This window comes from Aythya ferina (assembly GCF_964211825.1).
Source record: "Aythya ferina genome assembly, chromosome: 2".
Taxonomy (NCBI): domain Eukaryota; kingdom Metazoa; phylum Chordata; class Aves; order Anseriformes; family Anatidae; genus Aythya; species Aythya ferina.
In genome coordinates this window covers 17,439,448-17,461,612 of record NC_140297.1, presented here as the reverse complement: position 1 = coordinate 17,461,612, position 22,165 = coordinate 17,439,448, and the positions used below count along the sequence as shown (strand labels likewise).

At 41.0% G+C, this 22,165-nt stretch overlaps 1 protein-coding gene across 4 annotated transcripts; it reads left to right on the top strand.

Moving 5' to 3' along the window:
- The first annotated feature begins 7,569 nt into the window (after positions 1-7,569).
- Positions 7,570-21,149, top strand: LOC311432901 (uncharacterized protein). 4 transcript variants are annotated; one of them, XM_084511492.1, is made up of 8 exons: positions 7,595-7,648; positions 8,496-8,524; positions 9,383-9,451; positions 11,088-11,241; positions 12,806-12,966; positions 14,039-14,242; positions 14,664-14,845; positions 15,108-21,149. In XM_084511492.1, exons 3-8 carry the CDS (start codon positions 9,391-9,393, stop codon positions 20,661-20,663), a joined length of 6,318 nt encoding a protein of 2,105 aa, XP_084367618.1. In that variant the 5' UTR covers positions 7,595-7,648; positions 8,496-8,524; positions 9,383-9,390; the 3' UTR covers positions 20,664-21,149. The 4 variants fall into 4 exon arrangements, with proteins under 4 accessions (XP_084367620.1, XP_084367618.1, XP_084367619.1 ...); XM_084511493.1 differs by having other exon boundaries at positions 7,624-7,648; positions 8,221-8,524; XM_084511494.1 differs by lacking the exon at positions 8,496-8,524 and having other exon boundaries at positions 7,570-7,648.
- Positions 21,150-22,165: the final 1,016 nt, after the last annotated feature.

The window sequence follows — 22,165 nt, the reverse complement described above, 5'->3', positions numbered from 1 at the left end:
TCTATTCTCCCACGTGCCTGGTAACAGGACGAGGGGAAATGGGCTAAAGTTGCACCAGGGGAGGTTTAGGTTGGATATTAGGAAGAACTTCTTTACTGAAAGGGTTGTGAGGCATTGGAATGGGCTGCCCAGGGAAGTGGGCAGTGAGTTCCCCACACTGGTGACCGGCCGCCGGCCTGATGCGGCCCCATTTACCATAACTCTTCGAGCTCTGGCAGCCAGTTATTCACCCATCATATGATGGTTTTTCCAGCTGTATGCTGGACATTTTATCCAGTAGGATCCTATGGGAGACTGTCAAAAGCTTTACTGAAATCCGAAAAGATTACATTATCTGGTTTCCCTTGATCAACTAGATGGGTGATCTTATCATAAAAGGAAATTAAATCTGTTAAACAGGACCTACCCCTCGTGAACCATGCTGGCAGGGAAAGTTAACTCCATCCCAGCCAGACCCAGCACACCCTCATAATGTGACAGTGTGGACTTCAATTCCTGCTCCAGGGGCAAAGCCAGAGGGACATTTTTCTTTGTATTTGGTTAAGACCCTTGGTAAAGTGTGATGGCTACATGTAATGAGCACAACACAGAGGTCTGCTACAGAGTGTAAATCTTTAGGACAGAAAAAAAGATGGGCAAGCAATTGCTCCATGCAGCCTTGGATGTAAGTACAGGGGAAGATCTAGCTTCCTCACTGTATGGGCTCAGCTCAGCAGTCACCCTGAAGTGGGTGGTCAAGGGGGTCTTGGGCAAAAGATGCAGCAGTTCTACAAGTTCTACTTTTGCTGTTGTTTGTCGCCTTGAATCTTCTTAATGTTCAGACCTCAGGTAATACCACAGTTTTCGGTTTAGTATACTGTATACGTGAAAAAAGCCTAGGGTTTCCTGCATTGTCCAAAATTCACTGGATTTTTTTTTCTCCAGTCCATGGTGGGGTTTTTACGCAACTAAGGTATGGCTGGGCTGAGGACAAAAACTCTTTCTGCTGCATTCAGGAAACAGTCAGAAATCACATTATGCTGCTTTGAACGCCTGTGCCTGCCCTAAGTAGAAAGTTTCTATTTGAAGGTAAAATAAAGTTATACCATAATTTGGTTGGCAAATTCTATGGGGGATTCCCTTTTAAACCATTTATAACATCCAATATCAATAAAACTAGTTTGAAAGTGAAAAACATAGTCGTAAAATTCATAATCAATAAAAATATAAATAAAAATCATAAACATAAAATTACCTGTGACCGTAACTGCAGAGTTGGTACTAAAGTCACATGAAATCAAACAGCTTCCTGAAAAGACCAAAGAATATCTTTACCTTATTATAGAGAAATATCAACCAAAGTACAAACAATTTATGTCTGTCGTAGTTTAACCCAGCCGGCAGCTAAACACCACACAGCCGTTGAGTCACCCTCCACCCTCCCTCTCTGGGATGGGGGAGAGGAATGGGAAAGTAAAGCCCGTGTGTTGAGATAAAGACAGTTTTTTAAGGTAGGAAAATAATAATAACAATAACAATAATAATAATAATAACAAAAATAATAATAACAACAATGATGATAATAGTACTACTTCTAATAATGTGTACAAACAAATGATGCACAATGCAATTGCTCACCACCCGCTGACCGATGCCCAGCCTAACCCTGAGCAGTGCGGTCCCCCTCCCCCAGCTAGCCACCCCTATATATTGTTTAGCATGATGTCAGATGGTATGGAATACCCATTTGGCTAGTTTGGGTCACCTGTCCTGGGTCTGTCCCCTCCCAGCTCTTGCTGCACCCCAGCCTGCCCGTTGGCAGGACAGAGCAAGAAGCTGAGACGTCCTTGGCTTGGTGTAAGCACTGTCCTGCAACCATTAAAACATCAGGGTGTTATCGGCACTCTTCTCATCCTAAGCCAAAACACAGCATTCTACCAGCTACTAGAAAGAAAATTAACTCTGTCCTAACTGAAACCAGGACAATGTCTTCTTCTGAAAGCTGTAAAAAAGGTTCAAAGTGTCAGATGATATGGCATTTATTGACATCTTACAGTGTTATAGTTAATAGAAAATTAACCTAGATTGAAACATATTCTAATATTCAGCACCCCCTCCCTACTAGGGTTATGCTATCTTGCATGACAAGAATTCTGTGAGACGGGCAATCAGAAAACTGAGAATGGAAGGCAGATAATAACACATCATAGAATCATAAAAAGGCTTGGGTTGGAAAGGACCTTAAAGATTATCCAGTTCCAACCCTTCTGCCATGGTAGGGAAAGTAGCCACTACATCAGATTGCCAAGTGCCTTGTTTAACCTGGCCTTGAACGCCTCCAGGGATGGGGCATCCACAGCTCCTCTGGGCATGCAGTTCCAGTGCCTTACCACCCTCTGAGTGAAGAATTTTCTCCTAACATCTAATCTAAATCTTCCCTCTTTTACTTTAAAATTATTCCCCCTTGTCCTGTCATTGTTTGCCTGAGCAAAAAGTTGCACTCCATCTTTTTTATAAGCCCCCTTTAAGTATTAAAAAATTGCAATAAGGTCTCTCCAGAGCCTACTGTTCTTCAGGCTGGCCATCCCCAGCTCTCTCAGCCTTTAGGAGAGGTGCTCCAGCCCTCTGATCATCTTCGTGGCCCTCCTTTGGACCCATTCTGACAACTCCACACCTGATTGCAGGACTCCAAGTGAGGCCTCACAAGGGAGGAGCAGAGGGGCACAACCACCTCCCTCCCCTGCTGGCCATCCCTCTGTTGATGCAGCCCAGGATGTAGTTGCCCTTCTGGGCTGCAAGCACGCACTGCTGACTCATGTCGTGCTTTTTGTTCACCAGAACCCCGAGTGCTTCTCTGCAGGGCTACTTTCCATGAGTTCTTCTCCCAATTTGTCCTCATGCATGGGATTTCCCTGGCACAGGTGCAGCGTATGTTCAAGAGAAATTTGTCAGAAGTATGACAATGCATTTCAGTGTGATGACAGCATCACTCCTTCTTCAGAGAGCATGTTTGCCAGCCTCTTGAGCTTCTGTTCCTTGTCAATATACAGTCCTCCCTGCTAAAGAAGAAGAATGCAATGCTTTGTTGGTCTTCTGTTTGTTGATTTCTTATCTTTGCCAATTCACAGTAATGCAAGAGACATTAAAGGAATTCAACACAGTTCCTGGCAATTTGGTTCTTCCGGAAAGTTTGCTTCCGTAATCTTAGAAAAAGCCAGAAGAATTTGGACAGCCTAACATTTGCTTTAATCTCAGACCTATCCTTTGTAAGAAATTTTCTTTGTAAACAGACATTATGGAAACGGTAGACAGGCAGGTGGATTGTGACGATAGGAGTCAACAATAGATTTAAATACTAAATGTAGCACTCATAAAATTAAGCGTCTTTACCTAGAATTGCCCACCCCCTCTAGATGATGGTAGTGTAGGCATTTACTAGCATGGGAGATGAGCATCTAAGTGCCCTTTACAGTCAATGGACATTTGGTCAACAAAGTTAGCAGAGTGTTGCAGAGAGCTGGTGTTTTGACCAATGCAGGTAAGCGTCCATTCTTTGTCAGCTTACTCAGATAAAGATAAAAATTTAAGATAAAACTTAGACACAAAACGTAAAGACAAAACTTAAAGATAAAATGACACCTCAGTCATCTAAAGTTAGGTGACATTAACGTCACCAATCCCGTTCCAAGTGGAGTCATTGAGCACTTGAGGAATTGTCTGGAAAAAGGAGGAAAAGGGTTCTCAGTAAAAGGACAATTCTTATCCAAGACAAGGAAATGGCAAGTAGGAATGCCAGGATTAGGTTTTTGTTTTAAACTTAGGAATTTCAGAAGATTCCTAACCTAACAGGATTGATTTCCTTGAACAATATTTCAGTAGGTGGCCAGTGAGGAAAAACAAAAGAAAAACAGGCAAACTAGGAGACAAGAGAGCTCTCTTTTTACTACAAAAGCTCATTTACTCTTGCATTTCTGAGCATGCCCACCAGCATCCAGGTTCAATCCCCTGATATCTAACTCCCATCAGATAGTAGATATAGGTAAAAACAGCCATTAGCTTTACTAATGGAGTCAACGGTCCTTCATTTCTTTTAGATTATACACACACATCTTTTGAAGGGCAAATGACAAATGTTTTAAGATTTTCCTTAACTGTTCTCATTACATACAGATATACTTTGTTTTTTTTTTTCATTATGTACAGATATATTCTGTTTTGTTCTCATTACATACAGATACATTCTGTTTACTAAATAACAGGCTAATGCCATTGATAGATCAATTAATGAATTTTAAAAGCCTCCTAGAATTTAAAATGAGCTAGCTATGCATTTTTTTCACTATGTTGATTTTCTTTGCCCTTCATAATTATTGGTTTGTAGTGCAGCCTATTTATATCCCTTTTTACATTTATCATTTAACAATTTTGTTTAGTTGTCTGATGTGAACAGAAAGGGTCCGGGCTCTTTGGCTTTTATGTTGTGTTTTATGGTACTATTTTCTTTCAGTGATAGATTTAGGAAAGATCATACATTATAACAGCTACTAAATTAAAGTGGAATTTGGCAGTAATGTGTCTTCTGGTTCAAATAATCTGAATGACAGAGTTATTAATGATATTTCTCTTGAATATATACTGTATCAGCTTTCCGCATCAAGGGCTATGAGCTTGTTTCCGGACAGTCACACAATATGACTCTTATTTGGCCTTTCTCATTCCAGTATCCTCCTTGCTTCTCTTGCCTCATAGATTGTGGGGCTAATTGAAATTCTGTTTGTGCCTTCGCAAACGTATTTTGTTTGTGGATCAAGAAACTGATGCATGATAGTAGCACAGCCTTGACATGTACAGGCTATCTACATTCTTCCCATACGATTAAAATAAGTGCTACTGGAATTACCCGGGAACATCTTTTCCATGTGGCTGTGTTTGTTCCTCTCTCTTTTCCTCTCCCTATTTGGTTACCATACTAACGTAAGAGCCAGTATCCATGCATAGTATTATGAGCTGAGATTTTCAGAAAATTGTGTTCCCCACATCTTTTTGTTGACATGCCTCTTCATCGTGCTTGCAGGTAAGTCAGAAATCAGGGAGGCAAGCCCACAGCTAAGCAGAAGAGTCATCAATAGTCTTCCTCCTATCTGTTATACACCTGCTGGTTCTTTGTATTGGAGCCAGTGCTGTTAAGAATTAAAAAGGCTGGAAGTATACCTTCAGCTGCAAAAGTCTGAGGTAGATCTTTAGCTTGCTCTGCTAAGAGCCAGTAATACATAATCCATTTTAGGAATTCCTTTATTAGCCGAAAACTCTGTCTCTCTCTTAGTCTTCCCACACCTTAGTCCCACAGGTATGTCTACAGTGAAGTGTTAATCTACATACCTAGTTATATCTTCAGTGTCTGATTTTTAATCTGTCAACATGAATGTGTAGTCATAGTGTACCTGAGATCCTGCAAGTGGACTATTTAAGTCCTTTGATTTTAGTTACCTCTTTACAGGCTAGCATTAGTTATCTGCACGTCACAAGCTGGTGTATGTTTGGGGTGTGTGCATGCATGCCTTGTGTGTGAATATATGTGAAGTTTCTTAAAGGAGAGAAATGTTACGTTGCTGTCTACAAGACTGGAAAAGCAACCTGTCCCTTTGGCCAGTTAGAAACTCACTTCAGTAATGCGTATGTGAGTTTAAACAGAGTTACACGGTGGTCTCACCACATGCCTAAGAGCCTTCTGACTTGCCAGGAGTCATAAGGGTCTTAGGCCCCTCAGGCCTCAACAGGTTAGGCTCCTTAGGCCTCAACAACTTCCAGTTGACAAGCTTGTTTGCCTTCTGTAATCCTACAGGAACTGGACAGTATGCAAAGGCTCTTAGGTACGCTTGAGCTGAGGGTTGTCAACAGGTCTTTCGAACCAGGAAGAAAACCAGTTTTTCCCGAAGAAACAATTTTGAGCTGTTTGAGCTGTTAATTGAGGACTCAGTCCTCAGTTTATTAACCTGGAACAACAGACTTCATTCAGGACAAGCCAGAGGCCAGAAGCAGCTATTCCTCTCCCTTTTATGTACTGTGACTAGATTCATAGTGCACAGCACTGGGAGCTAGGAAGAGGAAGAGCTAGGGGTGTCAGACCTTTGTGGTGAGGTCTTTTCCTTCCTGAGGGTTAGTATATCTCCTGGCATAGCAGAGCTCCATAATGTGCATGGGATCATTACTGTTACTATAACAATAACAACAACAGCGGTAATAATTCAAACTTAACTTTTTGTAAAACTGTGTAATAAACTTGATGAATTGCCAAAAGAAATTCTTGTAATTTCATGTTAAATAGGTTGCCTATGTCAATAATTGACTTGATCCTTTGTTGCTACGTGTTTCCATACTTATCTCATATTTCTGTTACTGGTATTGTTCAGAGGGATTGAGCAATTACTGCCTTACCTTCGGTTTATAAATATACACCAACTGTGATAAAACTCATGCAAGTCATCAACACTCATAAAACAGACTGATAACTGCATCAGTCTTATATTTTGAATCAGTGATATTAACAGCACTTTCTTTGTATTGCACTACTGTTCAGACTTGTTTAACTTTTATTGAAATTCACAGATGTGCAGGATTCATTTCCATACTTCTTCCAATTCCAGACCAATACTTTCAAATACTGCTTAGCATTTCTTGCTTTCAGAATTAATTATGAAAATGTAATGGAGATTCCAGAGTGCATTACTAATTCACCTGAAGTCCCACATTCTGCTCTGTCAGGGGATGTTAATGGTACCATCACGGACACGATTGCTGTTTAGACATGTGTAGAATACAAGGATACTCAATCATAAAATCATAGAATGGCCTGCGTTGGAATGGGCCTCGAAGATCATCTAGTTCCAACCCCCCTCCCATGAGCAGGGATGCCACCCACTGGACCAGGTTGCTCAGGGCCTCATCTAACCTGGTCTTGACCACCTCCAGGGATGGGGCATCCACAGCCTCTCTGGTCAACCTGTGCCAGTGCCTTACCACCCTCTGAGTGAAGAATTTTCTCTTAACATCTAGTCTAAATCCCCTCTGAGTCCCCTTCAAGTACTGAAAGTTTGCAATGAGGTCACCACAGAACCTTCTGTTCTGTAGGCTGAACAGCCCCAGCTCTCTCAGCCTTTCTTTGTAGGAGAAGTGCTTCGGCCCTCTGATCATCTTCGTCGCCTTCCTTTGGACCCATTCTAACAACTCCATACCTGATTGCAGGACTCCAAGTGAGGCCTCACAAGGGAGGAGCAGAGGGGCACAACCGCTTCCCTCCCTTGCTGCCCACCCCTCTGTTGATTTAGCCTAGGATGCAGTTGCCCTTCTGGGCTGCAAGCACGCACTGCTGGCTTGTGTCAAGCTTTTTGTCCACCAGAACCCCAAGTGCTTCTCTGCAGGACTGCTCTCCATGAGTTCTTCTCCCAGTCCGCCCTCATGTTTGGGACTGCCCCAGCCCAGGTGCTGGCAAGGGGTTTTGAACTTTAGTCTGAGCTAATGATTAATGTCAATGACTCATTTTTTTCCTTTTAAAGGCGTTCACAATTTCACAACGTTTTAACATGGATTTGAATATGAAACCTCCCAGAACCCTATATAAAGGACTTCCAAGGACTCATCCGGTTAGTACACCCTACTGGGATGATATAAGGTAAGAGTTAAATATCTCACTGGATAATTCTATAGATGCCAAAGACATATTTTATCTTAAAATCAGAATGCCCTTATTTTTTCTATTATGTGCTATTTAGGTGCTAACTTAAAAAAATGCTTCAAAGTACCTTCGTGGTAAGAGTATCTATGCTGAGTTTTGCAGATTCAGGTTGGCAGTGAAATTAAAATATGAAATAGAAATAACGTAGAAGTCAATAGATCACAAGTAGAAATTAACGGATTTTAATTACAAATTAAATACACATTAAAGTATGAAATAGCAATGGAATAGAAATTGAAATACAAAATAGAAATTAAAGAAGAAATTGATAGAAATAGAAACTAAAATCTGAGTCTAGTGTGGGAAAAAAGATCCTAAGTCACAAATACTTTTACATGTTTGTATGATCGTACTTCCTTCTGACTTCTTGGAACGGATCTCCATTCTTCTAGATGGAGATGATTTTGAAAGAACCAGAAGAAACAACTTTCACGGCATTTTAGAATTATTGTTGTTAAAATAGAACTTACACCTATAAAACCATATCCTAGTCTTTTTATTTTTACTAGGTGGCCCTCTAACTCTGTCTCGGCAATGTGAATTAAATTTTTCAAAATATGATTCTGAACAGCGGTTTTTAATTTCACATTTCAAGACTAACCCTCTAGAAATCATAGCTATGGATGATCTCTGGGGCTGTAAATCAGCCTCATCCCTGCTTCAGTGCAGTCAGTAACGCCGAAGGGCCCTTTAGGACCTACCGTGGTATCACTGAGATAAGATTCTTATAATTCCCAAACATTGCTAAAAATTCTTTTCAATGTTTCCCTTCTCCCCTTTGTAGGATGAATTAAGTCCAGCAAGAGCTCTAAGGTAGGCATCTTAGTGAGTTCTAATTAATTACATTGTACTGATTTTTATCTCCCAACTTCATTTACCAAAATTAAACAACAACAACAAAAAAACAGCTTTAAAGTGTATGCTGAGATATTTCTTTTGATGTGTAATATCCTATTCTTTGCCATTGTATTTGTTGAAAAATATCACGTTTTCATTTTGTATTTCTTCCCAACAATAAGCTTTCTCTTTGAAGCCAGAAATGAGATGAAAGGGAAGTTATTGTGTGGCAGTAGTGGTGCTACTTGGAGACTGCTCATTATTGTCAAAACAGCAATCTCATAGCTGTTGGTGGCTTTGAGCGTGGTCTGTGGGGGTTAACCTCTGAAAACAGAGAAGGGTGATTTAGACACCTGTTGCCTGTTTAGCTTGTCTGATTTTAACCAATAACTTGCAGAGTCTGCTTGGGGACTCTATTTTCTGAAAAGGATGGAGATGATAGAGCTGAAAGTGTGCCTTGGTCAATGCGTATTTCCCTACTGTTCCCAAAGTATGAAGCAGGGCTGATCAGAGAAAAGGCTCAAGAGCAGATTATCTAGTGATGGGAGTAGCAGAGGTTAAACAGTAAAAAGGGAGTGTCTGTGAATAAGGAAGTCTGGGGAACTGGTCTGGGATTTTCCTCTAAATGTGACAGAAACATACCCTGCAGGTCTGGTCACCTTTGGAGAGTGTCCTTTCTCATCACAGCCAAAGGCAGATCACTCAAGATTAATCTACCTTTGAACAAGTGTATGTGCTTGTGGGAAATTCACCCTTTAAACTAATATTTATCTAATGAGAAATGTATAATGTGTAATGATTGATCTCATTGACGTTTATACCTGTATTGTGCAGCCCAGAGAATGGAGATGGAGACTGGAGGCGAAATTGCTATTGTGGGAATAGCATGCAACTTTCCTGGAGGTAAGTTTTGGGTAAATACAAAGCAGGATGCTGAATGAACATTGAAAAGCACCGTCACTTATTAAAGTTGAGGAATTCATGTAAAAGAACATGTGTATGTAAAAGAATATATGTCTCCCTTACTTTTGTAGAATTCATTGCTTTGCTACTTGTAGGATCTTTTTAAAAGGTCACGCTGTGGTGAGAATCAGTTGGTTTGAATTTGTCCACTGAGGGCGAGACCTGCAGTTCTGGCTGTGGGCAGGGCATTGAGCTACGTATGTGAAACTCATGCAGACAGACTGGGTGTGTCAAGGGTGATTTGAGGTTTCTGCATTCTGAGATTAGATGGTTGGAGATATTTAGATATCTGTGAGAGTTCTCTGGGTTCTTCTGCTGCTCTGAAGCTGTCAGTACTCTAGTAAAGCTCTATAAAATCTGTAGCAGCAGTCTCCTACTGCAGCATTAAATGCTAATTTGGTTCAAGCCATTTTTGGTCCAGACATCCCAGTAAAGAGCCTCTCTTCAGATACACTGTTCTTAGTTACGTCTCCATGCAATAAATGCAACGTGTCCTGATCCTGCATTGCACATCTTCAGAGCTTTTTTAATGAACCTGCCTCAAAAGAAGTTGAGTGACGGGAACTCTTAAATTACTCCATGTGTAACTAATGCCCTTGGCTGTCTATGATGATGGACTAACCAGGGATGATTAACTTTAGGTGGGATTGCTGTCATGTAGGCATTGTTACTGTTATCCCAGTCTCCAGCCCCAGTGTTGGCCCACATCAGAGCTCCCTTGGTCAGCATGCCAGAGGTTAGCACCACCATGGCACAGGTCAGCCACAGGGAAGTGGAAGCTGGGAGGAGGGTAAATGTGGGACACAGTGTGGATGCTGTGACAGCTGGTTTCAGGGCTAAGAGGAAAGCATAGACATAGCCTCAGTGCCCATAGTTGGAATTCTGGATTTCAACCACAGAATCATAGAATCATTTAGGTCAGAAAAGACCTTCATGATCATCAAATCCAACTATCAACATGACCTACCAAGTCCCATCACTTAACAGTGTCCCCTAGTGTCATGTCTACACGTCTCTTAAATGCTTCCAGGGATGGGAACTGCTTCCCTGGGCAGCCCATTCCAATGTTTGACCACCCTCTCTGTGAAGAAAGTCTTCCTAATATCCAAACTAAACTTCCCCTGGAACAATGTGAGATTGTTCCCTTGTGTTCTATCACTTGTCACCTGAGGAACGAGACTGACACCTTCCTCGCTGAAACCTCATTTCATTTGACCATCTGGAGTCACTGCTGGCTCACTGCCAACTGGATTAAACTCCATTCACTGATTCTTTGATGGCCAACTTGCTAGAGATATTTTACGTGTTTGGAAAAACGTCTTAAAACTTCTTGAGTTTTACAAAAGTTAAAAATTTTGTGGGGTAACTTTACATTTAAGCATGAAGTGAAAGGATCAGTCATTCCTTTCCATCCTTCTGTCACCAAAGAATACTCATTTCTTTATCTGTGGTGTTTCTTCTTCAGTAAATTAGATATATACATGGGAGTTCCATGTAACATTCCGTGTGCGTTTCTCCATATACATGGAGAAAGGGAGCACATAATTTAATCTTCTTTGAAATATTTGTCCAACAGGTGAAGGAATTGACAATTTCTGGAAAGTCCTGGAGGAAGGCATAAACTGCACAGTAGAAATACCCCCAGAGAGGTTTGACACCAAAGAGTGGTATGATCCAGACAGTAACAAGCCAGGAAAAGCATGCACAACACGCGCTGCTCTTCTCAATGAGTAAGTCTGCTACTGTGCTGTGGCACAGACTTTTTCTGTAACGAGGCTAATGCGTCCAGCCTTTCGGAGAGTACAAGCCACAGGGAGACCTTACAAATTGGACCTAGGAACAGGTTTTCTTTTATGACAGGTTTTCTCACACGACAAACTTGCAGTTATCAATTTGCAGGAGCTCCTGTTATATGACATTTATGAGCACATTTATTCACAGGCCACATAGGATCTTTGGTTGCATAATCCAGCTTGTAAATTCATCATGTCTTGAGATGCCACCTGTCACACAGCGAATGTGAGCTATATGAACTGGCTGGTGAATCTTGTCCGGCTTCAGCTTGAAGGTTGGCCAGCTCTGCCGGACCTTAGGACCTAATCCTGTGCTGGCTTTAATTTAAATGAAGCTGTGAGAATTTAGAGACAAAAAAAAGAAAGTCTGCTTGCTAGATGGTCAAGAAAGGGATCTTATGCTTGATTGGAGTGTTACACTTGCTTGTAAACCTGAACTATTCATAATTTAATAATAATCCTGCTTTTACTTAGTCTCATACTGTTACATATTGAAAAATAAACTTTTTATTTCTTTCTTTCTTGTTATTCACTCCTTTTATTTGAGTCAGTCCTTTATCATACTGGGGGTTTATGTATACATAAATACCAGGTAAAGATCCTAGTGTACAGAGAAGACATGGAGAAGGAACCTGCAGTATGTATCCCTTTAGTTGTGCCCTGATGTCTCATGTGAAATTATATCAGAGATATGAGCACAGCTGTATGAGGGATGTTGCTAGTGCTAAGAATATCAAGCTACAGTCAGATCAGCATAAGTGTCTTTAGTTTTAAATCCACATTTCCTGAAAATCCTCATGCCTTTTTTCCAATTAGAAGCTGACATGCACAGAAGTAATCTTATTGGCTCCTGAGAATAACATTTAACAGTTTTACACTTAACAAAACTTAACAGTTTTGGATTGTAAGACCCAGAATTACTTAAGAAAATAGTGTCCTATTAGATATGTAATTTTCCTCTGAAATCAAGAAAAGACGGAAGGCCATATGAATGTGATCGTAGGATACAACATTGAGTCTGGCTTTGGTTGTTTGAAAGTGTGGGCTTATGGCTGGTCCCATGTCTATTGGTTTTAAACTAGAAAGCCATTGGTCAACATTGCCTTTATATAACTTAGAAGACAATAGCTATTTAAAATTTGTTGCCTATGATGACATTGCAGAAGAGTCTTACTCTGCAAATTTTCATTATTTTCATAATGAAGGAGTCCTATCGGTACCAGTGGGATAATTCACCGGTGTGAATAAGAATTTTGAGGGGTGGCCTTAGAACTCTGAAATGTGGAATAGTTGATAAAAGTATGTATCTTGTGGCAGGAAATAAAGCATCCTTGGCCTATAATCTTTTCCTTCTGAATTTCACAAATAGGAACTGTGGTTTCAACATCACTTAGGTCTTTGCTTTTCATGACATTACAAAAAATGCGTACTTTGGATCTAGAAATAAATGCATGTTGTATACATATTGTACCATTTTCTAAGAGATTTCTATTTTTAACAGATTTAATACATTTGACAACCACCTGTTTGGAATTAATAACATGGAAGCCGAATTCATGGATCCACAACAGAAGCTACTGTTAGAATGCACATACAAAGCACTGGAGGATGCAGGAGTCCCTGTAGAAGCCATCAGTGGCACCAAAACAGGTGTTTTTATTGGTAAGAACATTTCACGGTGAATAATGTCCATTTTAACCTCATAAAGAATGGAATGCCCCTTTGTAAAATTTATATGTATCTCTGGCATTGGAGAACTTAAGGCTACAGTACTATGACACAACTGGTCATTTTTGGTGGAGAAAGAGTATTAGGCTAATCTAGAAGATCATCATATAATTAATGGATGTGCTCTTAGGTGTCTGTGTCTGTGTTAGTGTCTTGCAGCACTGAAGTTGATGCAGGAAAAAGTTAAACTGTCCACCTAGACCAACCCTTGCCAGGACTGATACTCTCAACTCAGACCGATGACACCTTCATGTTTTGCAGTATAACGGTGGTTAAGGTGTTGTAGAGGTTAAGATCCTATGAAACCAGCAGAAACTCTCATGTAAATAGTAGCATGCTACCAAGGTGCACTTGTCCAACTGCCGATTGTGTCAAGAAGCTAGCCCATTTTTGCTGGTGTAAATGTGTGTCTGTTTTAAGATGAATTTTCTGGGATAATTAGGCTGATGAAACTATAGAGACAAACTCTTTAGATTGCCTCTTAGTCTCGGACATGCTCTCCTTACACAGTACACCTATTTTGAATAAACATACTGCATTTTCCACACATGCCTATAGACTTGAGATCCCCTGTACTCCAAGCATGTGTGTTCCAGAGAGAGGAAATGACTTCTTTCAGAGGCACAGGCCTTGTTCTTTTCTCTTACTGCTTTGCTTAGTGGATCACAGCAAGTGAAACCAACCTTGCTTAAACTGAGATACAAGGGTCTGAACAGGCTACACACACCTTAACTGTCTCATACAATGAGCTAAGGAAGCAGAACAGACCTGTCATTTTTCCAGGTAGAAAAAAATCAATTGTTAGGTATATTTGTGTAAGCTGTGTCCAGTGGAAATTGCTGGAAGTCTGGCCTTTGTTTTGAGTAGAAGCAAAATATCACCACAGCAGTCCTAATGCTATGTAGATTAATACTGAAACAGAAAAACAAAATCATTGTCAAGCTCAGAGCTGTACATCCCTTTTGTTTGCTCAGGTTAATGTGACACATATTTGATATTTTTATAGGTCTTATGAATCGAGACTATGAAATCATAGGAAGCAAATCATCAGATGAAATAAATCATTATGCTGGTACAGGAACAGCAATGAGCATAGCTGCTAACCGGGTGTCCTACACGTTTAATCTGACCGGACCATCACTGACAATTGACACTGCCTGTTCATCGTTTCTTTTTGCTCTACACTATGCCTTGCGAGCGATTAAATCAGGTAATGGGACTGAAGAGATGGTAGGCAAAGAAATTAGGATTGATGCTTCATATTTTAAAATTGCTTCAGTGAATTAATAAAACTTTCTGCAGATTCATCTTCACTGATAGAGAACTAAAAGGTTCTAGTGCCTCAGAAATATCCACCGTACCTGTAGAAGAAAACCTATAAGGAATAGTGTTACTTTCTTAACCATATCCTGATGTAGTTTTAGAGATCTGTATTGGGTACTTTTTCAATGATGTACCTCAGTGAAAGATTCCAATCCTGAAAATTAAAATACCTCAAAGAATTGTTAATATTATTAATAGAGTCTGTCTATAATAACAGTCTTTTCAATCCATTAACTTAAAGATAATTAAAATGTTTCTGTCTATCATCTTGGAAGTCTCAACCTGACTATGTTTCTGCTTTATTCCAGGAGATTGTGAAGCAGCTATTTGTGGTGGTGTAAACTGCATAATAGAGCCCAGCACCTTTGTATCTCTCAGTAAAGCAAAAATGATCTCTCCAGAGGGAATAAGTAAACCCTTCTCTAAAAAGGCAGATGGCTATGGAAGGGGAGAAGGCTGCGGTGTTGTTTTCCTCAAACCACTGAAAAAGGTAAGATTGTGAAGCAGCCTAAAAGAAGACTGGTTGCTTACTTGAATTTTGTATTTCCCAGTCTAATAATTACTCTAGAAAAAGGCTTTTCCAAGTCAAGCTTAATATTAATATTAACAAAACATTTATGCACTTCCCCTAGCATGGGAAAGACATCACAAATTTAAAAGTTAGTATTCCTGTCTGTCTGTTCTTGATTCTTTTGTCCTATACAGAAAAAGCATGTGATTATTAAAGGTAATTTTCTCTTCCTGTGAAACAGGCAATGGAAGACTTCAGCAAAATCTGGGGTGTTATAAATATCAGTGCAGTAAATCAGAATGGTAGGTCTATAACTCCAATCACAAGGCCATCTCAAATAGAGCAAGAGAACTTACTGCGCAGCATTTATGAAACTCATGTCAACCCCTCCATTGTGCAGTATATTGAAGCACACGGTACAGGAACTGCTGCTGGAGACCCTACTGAAGCTGCAAGCCTAGGTAGTGTCATTTGTAAAAACAGATCTTCACAAGTTCCCACTCTGAAAATTGGTTCAGTGAAAGGAAATATTGGCCACACAGAATCAGCTGCTGGAGCAGCAGGGTTAATCAAAGTGCTTCTGATGATGCATCACGGAAAGATTGTTCCATCTTTGCATTACTCAGAGGAGATGAGCAGCATTGATACAGAGAAGTTAAACCTTGCAGTTCCCACAACTGTTGAGCCCTGGGAAGAGTCCGGTGAGTATGGAAGGGTAGCTGGCATCAACTGCTTTGGATTTGGAGGAACCAATGCCCACGTTGTAGTCAGGCAGGTTAAGCAGCCAGAGCCTCTTCCTGCCTTTAAGAGGCCACTGGAATTAGTTCTGCTGTCTGCAGCATCTACCAAGTCCCTTCAGATGACAATGGCCGATACAGCTGACCAGCTGAGCACGAGAAACTCCATAACTCTCCCAAGCCTGGCCTATACGTCTGCCTGCAGAAGAAGCCATGCCAACTACAGGTACCGAAAAGCATTTGTCACAAACTCTCTCCAACACTTGCAGCAAGAGGTTATGTCAGCAAGAAGCACTGAATTTGCCATGTCAAAGGTGGAGCCACAGCTGGTGTTTGTGTTCTGCGGCAATGGTGTAACACTGAAGGAGTTCAGTGAGGCAATGCTGAGCTCAGAGCCAGTGTTCAGAGACAAGTGTAAGGAAATAGAAGCGCTCTTTCAGAAACACGCCCCCATCAGCCTCCTGCCAGGAAAATGCCGCAGCTCGAAGGAGTTATTGAATCCAGAACTCTCCCAGCCCATGCTTTTTGCCCTGCAGGTTGCCTTAGCTTCCCTTCTGAAGTACTGGGGCATTAAGCCAGTTGCTGCTGTTGGCCACTCAGTGGGGGAAATTGCAGCAGCGCATTTTGCTGGGTACCTTTCCCTGGCAGATGCTGTGAAAGTGATTTATCACCGGAGCAGGCTGCAGGCAAAGACTCCCAGTGGCAGGATGTTGGTGGTTGGAAACATCCCTGTTCAAGAGATAGCTGAATGTCTGCATCCCTATTCAGGAAAGGTGTGCATTGCAGCTTTCAACAGCCCAGTTACGTGCACCTTGTCTGGAAATCCGGACGATGTGGATGCGGTCCAGAAAGTTTTAGCTCAAACATTCAGCCAAAGAAACATCTTTCTTCATGTTTTAAATGTCCCAGCTGCCTACCACAGCCCCAGCATGGATATGATACTTGGGGAGTTGGAAGAGACCATACAGCCTTTAGAAAAGCAGAAGGGGGAAATTGAAGTAATTTCAACGCTGACTGGGATGGCTGCTTCTGCAAATGACTTCATTCAGGGCAAATTCTGGGCCCGGCATACTCGCGAGCCTGTTGCTTTCACTCAAGCCATAGAAACTGCAGCTAGAGACAGGGAAAATGTGGTGTTTGTGGAAATAAGCCCTCACCGAGCATTGCAGCGAAGCATAAAAGAAACTCTAGGGAAAGCCACTCCTGTGTTCTCTTCTTTGCAGTCTGATGTGGAGTATCAGACACTCTTTAGCCTGGTAGGAAATCTGTTTGAACTGGGGTATAATCCCAACTGGCAGCACTTTTATAATGGCTATCAAAGTGTTCCAGTGGCCATTCCACGGTACCAATTTGATCGTAAAAAATTCACCTCTCCAGCTACCCGTCCACAAGCAAACCAAAGAAGTGTCAGCTCCAGTCATCCTTTGATTTATGACATGAACAGTGACAACACAGAATTTGGCTGCCTGCTCTCTCAGGACACGACATCCTACTTATACGAGCATAAGAACAACGGTGTGGCTTTAGTCCCTGGTGCTTTTTATGTAGAGCTTGGTCTGTCCTGTGTGATGAGCAGCTCAAGACCTAAAGTGCCTCTGAGTACTTGCCAGTTGAGTATCAGCTTTTCAGCACCGTGTGTTCTCACACAGAATTCCCAAGTCTTGAATATCAAGCTGAGTCCAGATAACGTAGTGACAGCCTTTGAGATCCTCTCGTCCTCCAATGCAGTTTATGCTTCAGGCCAAGTTACAAAAATGTCTGATGCTGTTGTGGAAGAAAGCAGCATCTCCTTCCAAGACGTCTATCAGAGATGCAGTTCAGTGATTAGCACAGAGGAGGTTTATGAAGCACTGTCTCAGGTTGGCTTTCAGTACGGCTCCATATTCAGGCAGCTCAGCGATGTGCATTATTGCCAAGAACTAAAGGAAGCTATAACAAGCATAAAGGTGAACAAGGAGACTGTCCAAGAGATGTACAGCTACTGTATTCATCCAGTGCTGCTAGACTGTTTTCTGCAGATGACTGCTGTCATGACCTCAAAGACGTTCCAGTCCAGAGCAGGCTTTCCATCAGGGATAGGCAGCCTGGTGGTGCTCCGACCGCTGGAGGAAGAAATGATGATTTATATGAGAACAAGTAAATCCATTGGGAACTGCTTAGAGGTCTGCGGATGCTTCATGGACAAACACGGTTCCGTTTTGGCCGAACTCAAACGTGTTGCCATCACTTTCATGAAGCAAGCATCTTCCAGGGACAACGAGTTCATGTTTGAAAACAAGTGGGTAGAAGTCTCTTCTTCACAGGTGATCGGACATCTAGGTGCAACGCCCAGAGTCCTAGTGTTTGCTGACAAACTGGGGATAGCTGAACAGCTCAAAAAATATTTGCATCCTAATTCCGGATATGTTATGTATGAGGACTGGGAAGCCCTCTTGGAAGTCCACAGAGAGAATAAAATGAAAGCAGAGGTCAAGGATTATGATGAAATTCTGTTCTTGTGGGGAATTCAAAAGTTAAATGAAGAGTTCCCAAGCAAAATGGTAGACCAACTGGCAAAGTGTTGTGAAGCCTATCGCCAAGTTATTGTGGCATTAAGAGAGAAAAGATCCCGCTGTTCAATCAGAGTTATCAGCTACAGAACGACAGAAAGAAATGTAGACCACATGAACTGTGCGTTTGCGCTCTATGGCATGACCAGAACTTGTATTGTTGAAGTTCCAGAAATTACATTTCAGCTAATTGACCTCAGCTCTTCCAGCTCCCTGGACATCTCAGCGTTATCAGACATTCTTATCAAATACAGAGGTGAGGAATACCCAGAAGTTTACATCAGCCAAGGGAGAATTTATGTGACTGAAGTCAGGCGCACATCGTTTGTAGATTCAGATTACAGCCAACCTGTAAGATCTCTCCATAATTCAGAAACGTTCACTTTGTACACTGCTGATCCGTACACAGCGAAAGACTTGTCTGCTGAGTTATCCACCAGCACTGCTACTCAGCTTGAAAAACAGAGCATTGAAATTCAAGTGGATAAAGTGTGTCTCCACTCAGAAGATTATTTTCCTATTAGCGTTTCTAGTCGGAACTTTGGTAATACACTGTACTGGAATTCCCAAGCAATAGACAAACACAGACTTTTAGCTCTTGATTTCAGTGGCACTGTAACAGCAATAGGTGTTGATGTGAAGAAAGTTAAAGTTGGAGATCACGTGGTTTCATGTTATCCAGCTGCTGCATCATCCAGAATTCAGATTCCAGGAACAGTTTGCTTCAATGTAAAGAAATTTCCTTGCTTTCAGAATGTTCCTTGTGTGTCATACTTTATAATTGCATGGGAAATCTTAAGTCAGAGGTTACCCAAGGGGAAACATGGCAGAATTTTGGGTATTATTTCGAAGGAGCCATCGTCAGTTTTGTGCCAAGTTCTTTCTGCAGCAGCAGAAGAGATGGGCTGGAAAGTAGTATTTGCAAGGCCATCTCCCAGTGAGTTCCAGTATATAAATTCATGTCATGCCCTTGTTGTTCTTCCTCCAGTACACAGACTGTCTCATCAGGATTTGGCCCACATGAACTTTCTTAAAGATGTGGTGGTAGTATGTGGCAATCAACAGTCTGAATGTATTCAGAATGTCAGTGGATTTGATCATGAAAATATCAGCTTTCATATCCTCACACTTAGCAGCATTTTCCAGAAAGCATCTCTAAAGGAATTGCGAAAGACTATGCATGCGTGGCTCAGTTCAATAGATATGAAACGGTTTAAATCTCTGCCAGCTTCTGTTTTTCAACAAAATGAGAACTTTGAGAGTGTGCACTCTCTGGCGTCATATTTTACATGCAAATCTGTCCCACTTGCTGTACTGAGAAGGCAGAAGAATATCAGCATGGTTTCAGATATACCGGTGTATGAACCCCAGAAGAAGATATTTAAGCAGAATGCTGTTTATGTAGTAGCAGGGGGTCTCACTGGACTTGGCTTTGAAACTGTGAAATTTATTGCCAAGAATGGAGGAGGGTGTATTGCAATACTTTCCAGGAAAAATCCAAGTAATGAGAAGCAAGAAGAGATGAAGGCTTTGCAGCAGCAGTATGAAGGGAGCAAAATAGTGTTTGTGCAGTGTGATATTACTTCAACCAATGAAGTTGAGAAAGCTTTCCAGTCCATTGTAAAACTATTTGTAGGCAGTCCAATCAAAGGTGTCTTTCAAAGTGCTGTGGTTTTACACGATGGCCGGCTTGAAGTTCTGAAGCTGGCTGACTTTCAGAAAGTTCTGAGCCCAAAAGTGGCAGGGACCGTAAATCTTCACTGGGCTACCAAAGGCCATGAGCTTGACTACTTTGTGTGCTACTCCTCTGTTAGTTCCTTTCTGGGAAATTCCACACAGGCAAACTATGCAGCTGCAAACTCTTTCCTAGATGTCTTCTGCCTCTACAGGAGGAACTGTGGGCTTTCAGGCCAATCCATTAACTGGGGTGCTTTGAACCTCGGCATATTGTTCAATCAAGACCAGATTCAGAACATTCTGGCATCCAAGGGCATAGACGTCCTCCAAGTGCATGAAATTCATGAGTATCTCAGGAAGAGCTTACTTACAAATAACCCACAGCAAGCTGTTGTCAAGTTCAATTTTCAAACTTTAGTTAATCATGTTTTTTCTCGGATTTTGTCACTCAAAAGTCGCTTCAGGTCACTTATGTCAGAAGAATTCAGGAACAAGCCGGAAATATCTGAGAAAACTCAAGACCAAGGTCCTGCTTTAGTCAAGTCTGAAGACTATATTACCTCACTGGTGGGTGAGCTCACTGGATTGACCCCAGACGAACTAACCATGAATACACATCTTTCATCTTTAGGCATAGACTCTATGTTAGCTTTGACAATTCAGAACCGCGTCTTTCAAGAAAGAAAGGTGGACATACCTCTCCTGAAACTGCTTGATCCTCACACCACTCTGTCAAGTTTAGTAGTAGTTTTAGAAGATGCAACCAATGCAGATGAAATTGTTGAGATAAAAGAGTCTGCAGATGATGGAGCAGAACACGGGAGCTGGCTATAGGAATCTTCTTATCCAGGAATGCCCACTGAAGAATTGTGTAGTTTTCAGCGTAACTGGACCCTTTGTAGTATCTCAGAATATGTTATTGCAAAGACAAGGTAGAACATCTGGTTATGCTAAATGTATTCTTCTGTGTTGACCTAGAAAACCCTACACTGGTTTCTTCTGCTGTTGCACTATAGATTTATTACTTCCAGTCAACAGCATGACTTGTTCTTTTCAATATCTTTTACCTTTGTTTTCAGTATTTTTAACTGGAAGTAGGTAAACTAATACGTACACAGTTATTTGGTAATTTTGTATATGAAAGGCACATTGCATATTTTTAACCATATTAAAATCTTAATGAAAATGATGAATTCACCATTCTAACTGATGAATGTCTATGTAAAGTAACATTGTGTTATCACAATTCTTTGTCATTATTATAGTTTTAATGTATGATACTTTTTTTTTTGGATGATTATTAAATATGTATAAACTGAACATATTTAAAACACTCTTTTAGTTGTGAATTTTAAAGGTTTCTTTAAAAACAAACAACAACAACAACAACAACAAAAACTTTATATTTTCCTTATATTGTGTCTGCAAAAATGTTAACAAAAATGTCAGTACAGTAACCATTTTTATTAGTCTTCTTTCATGAAAGACCAAAAAAACAACTAAGAATAGTCCAAAAATTCAGACAGCAAAACCTCAAGTGTACCTCTGTCCTATTTTATATTTTGCCCTTCCCCACTCTCCAAGTTTAAATGTTCCTAGTCATATAGCAGCTGCCCTTACTTTACATCAAAAAGAAAATATCAACTTTTCCCCAAAGATGCTGGAGCAAGCATTTTCTAGAATCTATTAAAATGAGGACAGGGTCCTTGTGTTGTTTCTCTATGTTATACCTGAGGGTTGAGGGTGGCCCTCCCATTGAGTCATGAGTTTCAGAAAGGACTCCTTCACTTTCAAACTCCTTCTCAGAGAGGAGTCAAGGTGTGGTTGGATCCAATCCTAGTCCCAGACTTGGTCAACACTTTATGTGTAAAGAATTATGGATATAGATACTCACGAGAGTCAATGTCTGCCTGTTTCAGAGCCCTACCAAAGACTTTCACTGAGACAGTTTCACAAAGTTGAAAAGATATGTAATTTATTAAGGCAACAGATATAACAGATTCAGAATTGCTGTTGATAAATTCACTTATGGCAATAACTGAGCTTGAGTTAATAGTTCAGTGCCTTAGTTACCACTGTTTTCCTGGGTAACATCCAACATTGTTGGAGGCGAGAGGCTTACCAAAGAAGTGTCCCTACTTTGTGAGGAGAAAGGTTGAGGCCCATAGACCTGTCTGATAACTGGATCTCTCATCCTCAAAGTGGAGTTTTCCAAATGCCAGGTTTATACTTTTGGTGAGGGGGACAAAGTCATTAATCATGTACCAATTGGCTCTCAACAAGGCTTGTTGTGTTGTTGGTTACAAAGAAAAGAGGGATAGGAGGTGAGGCCAACG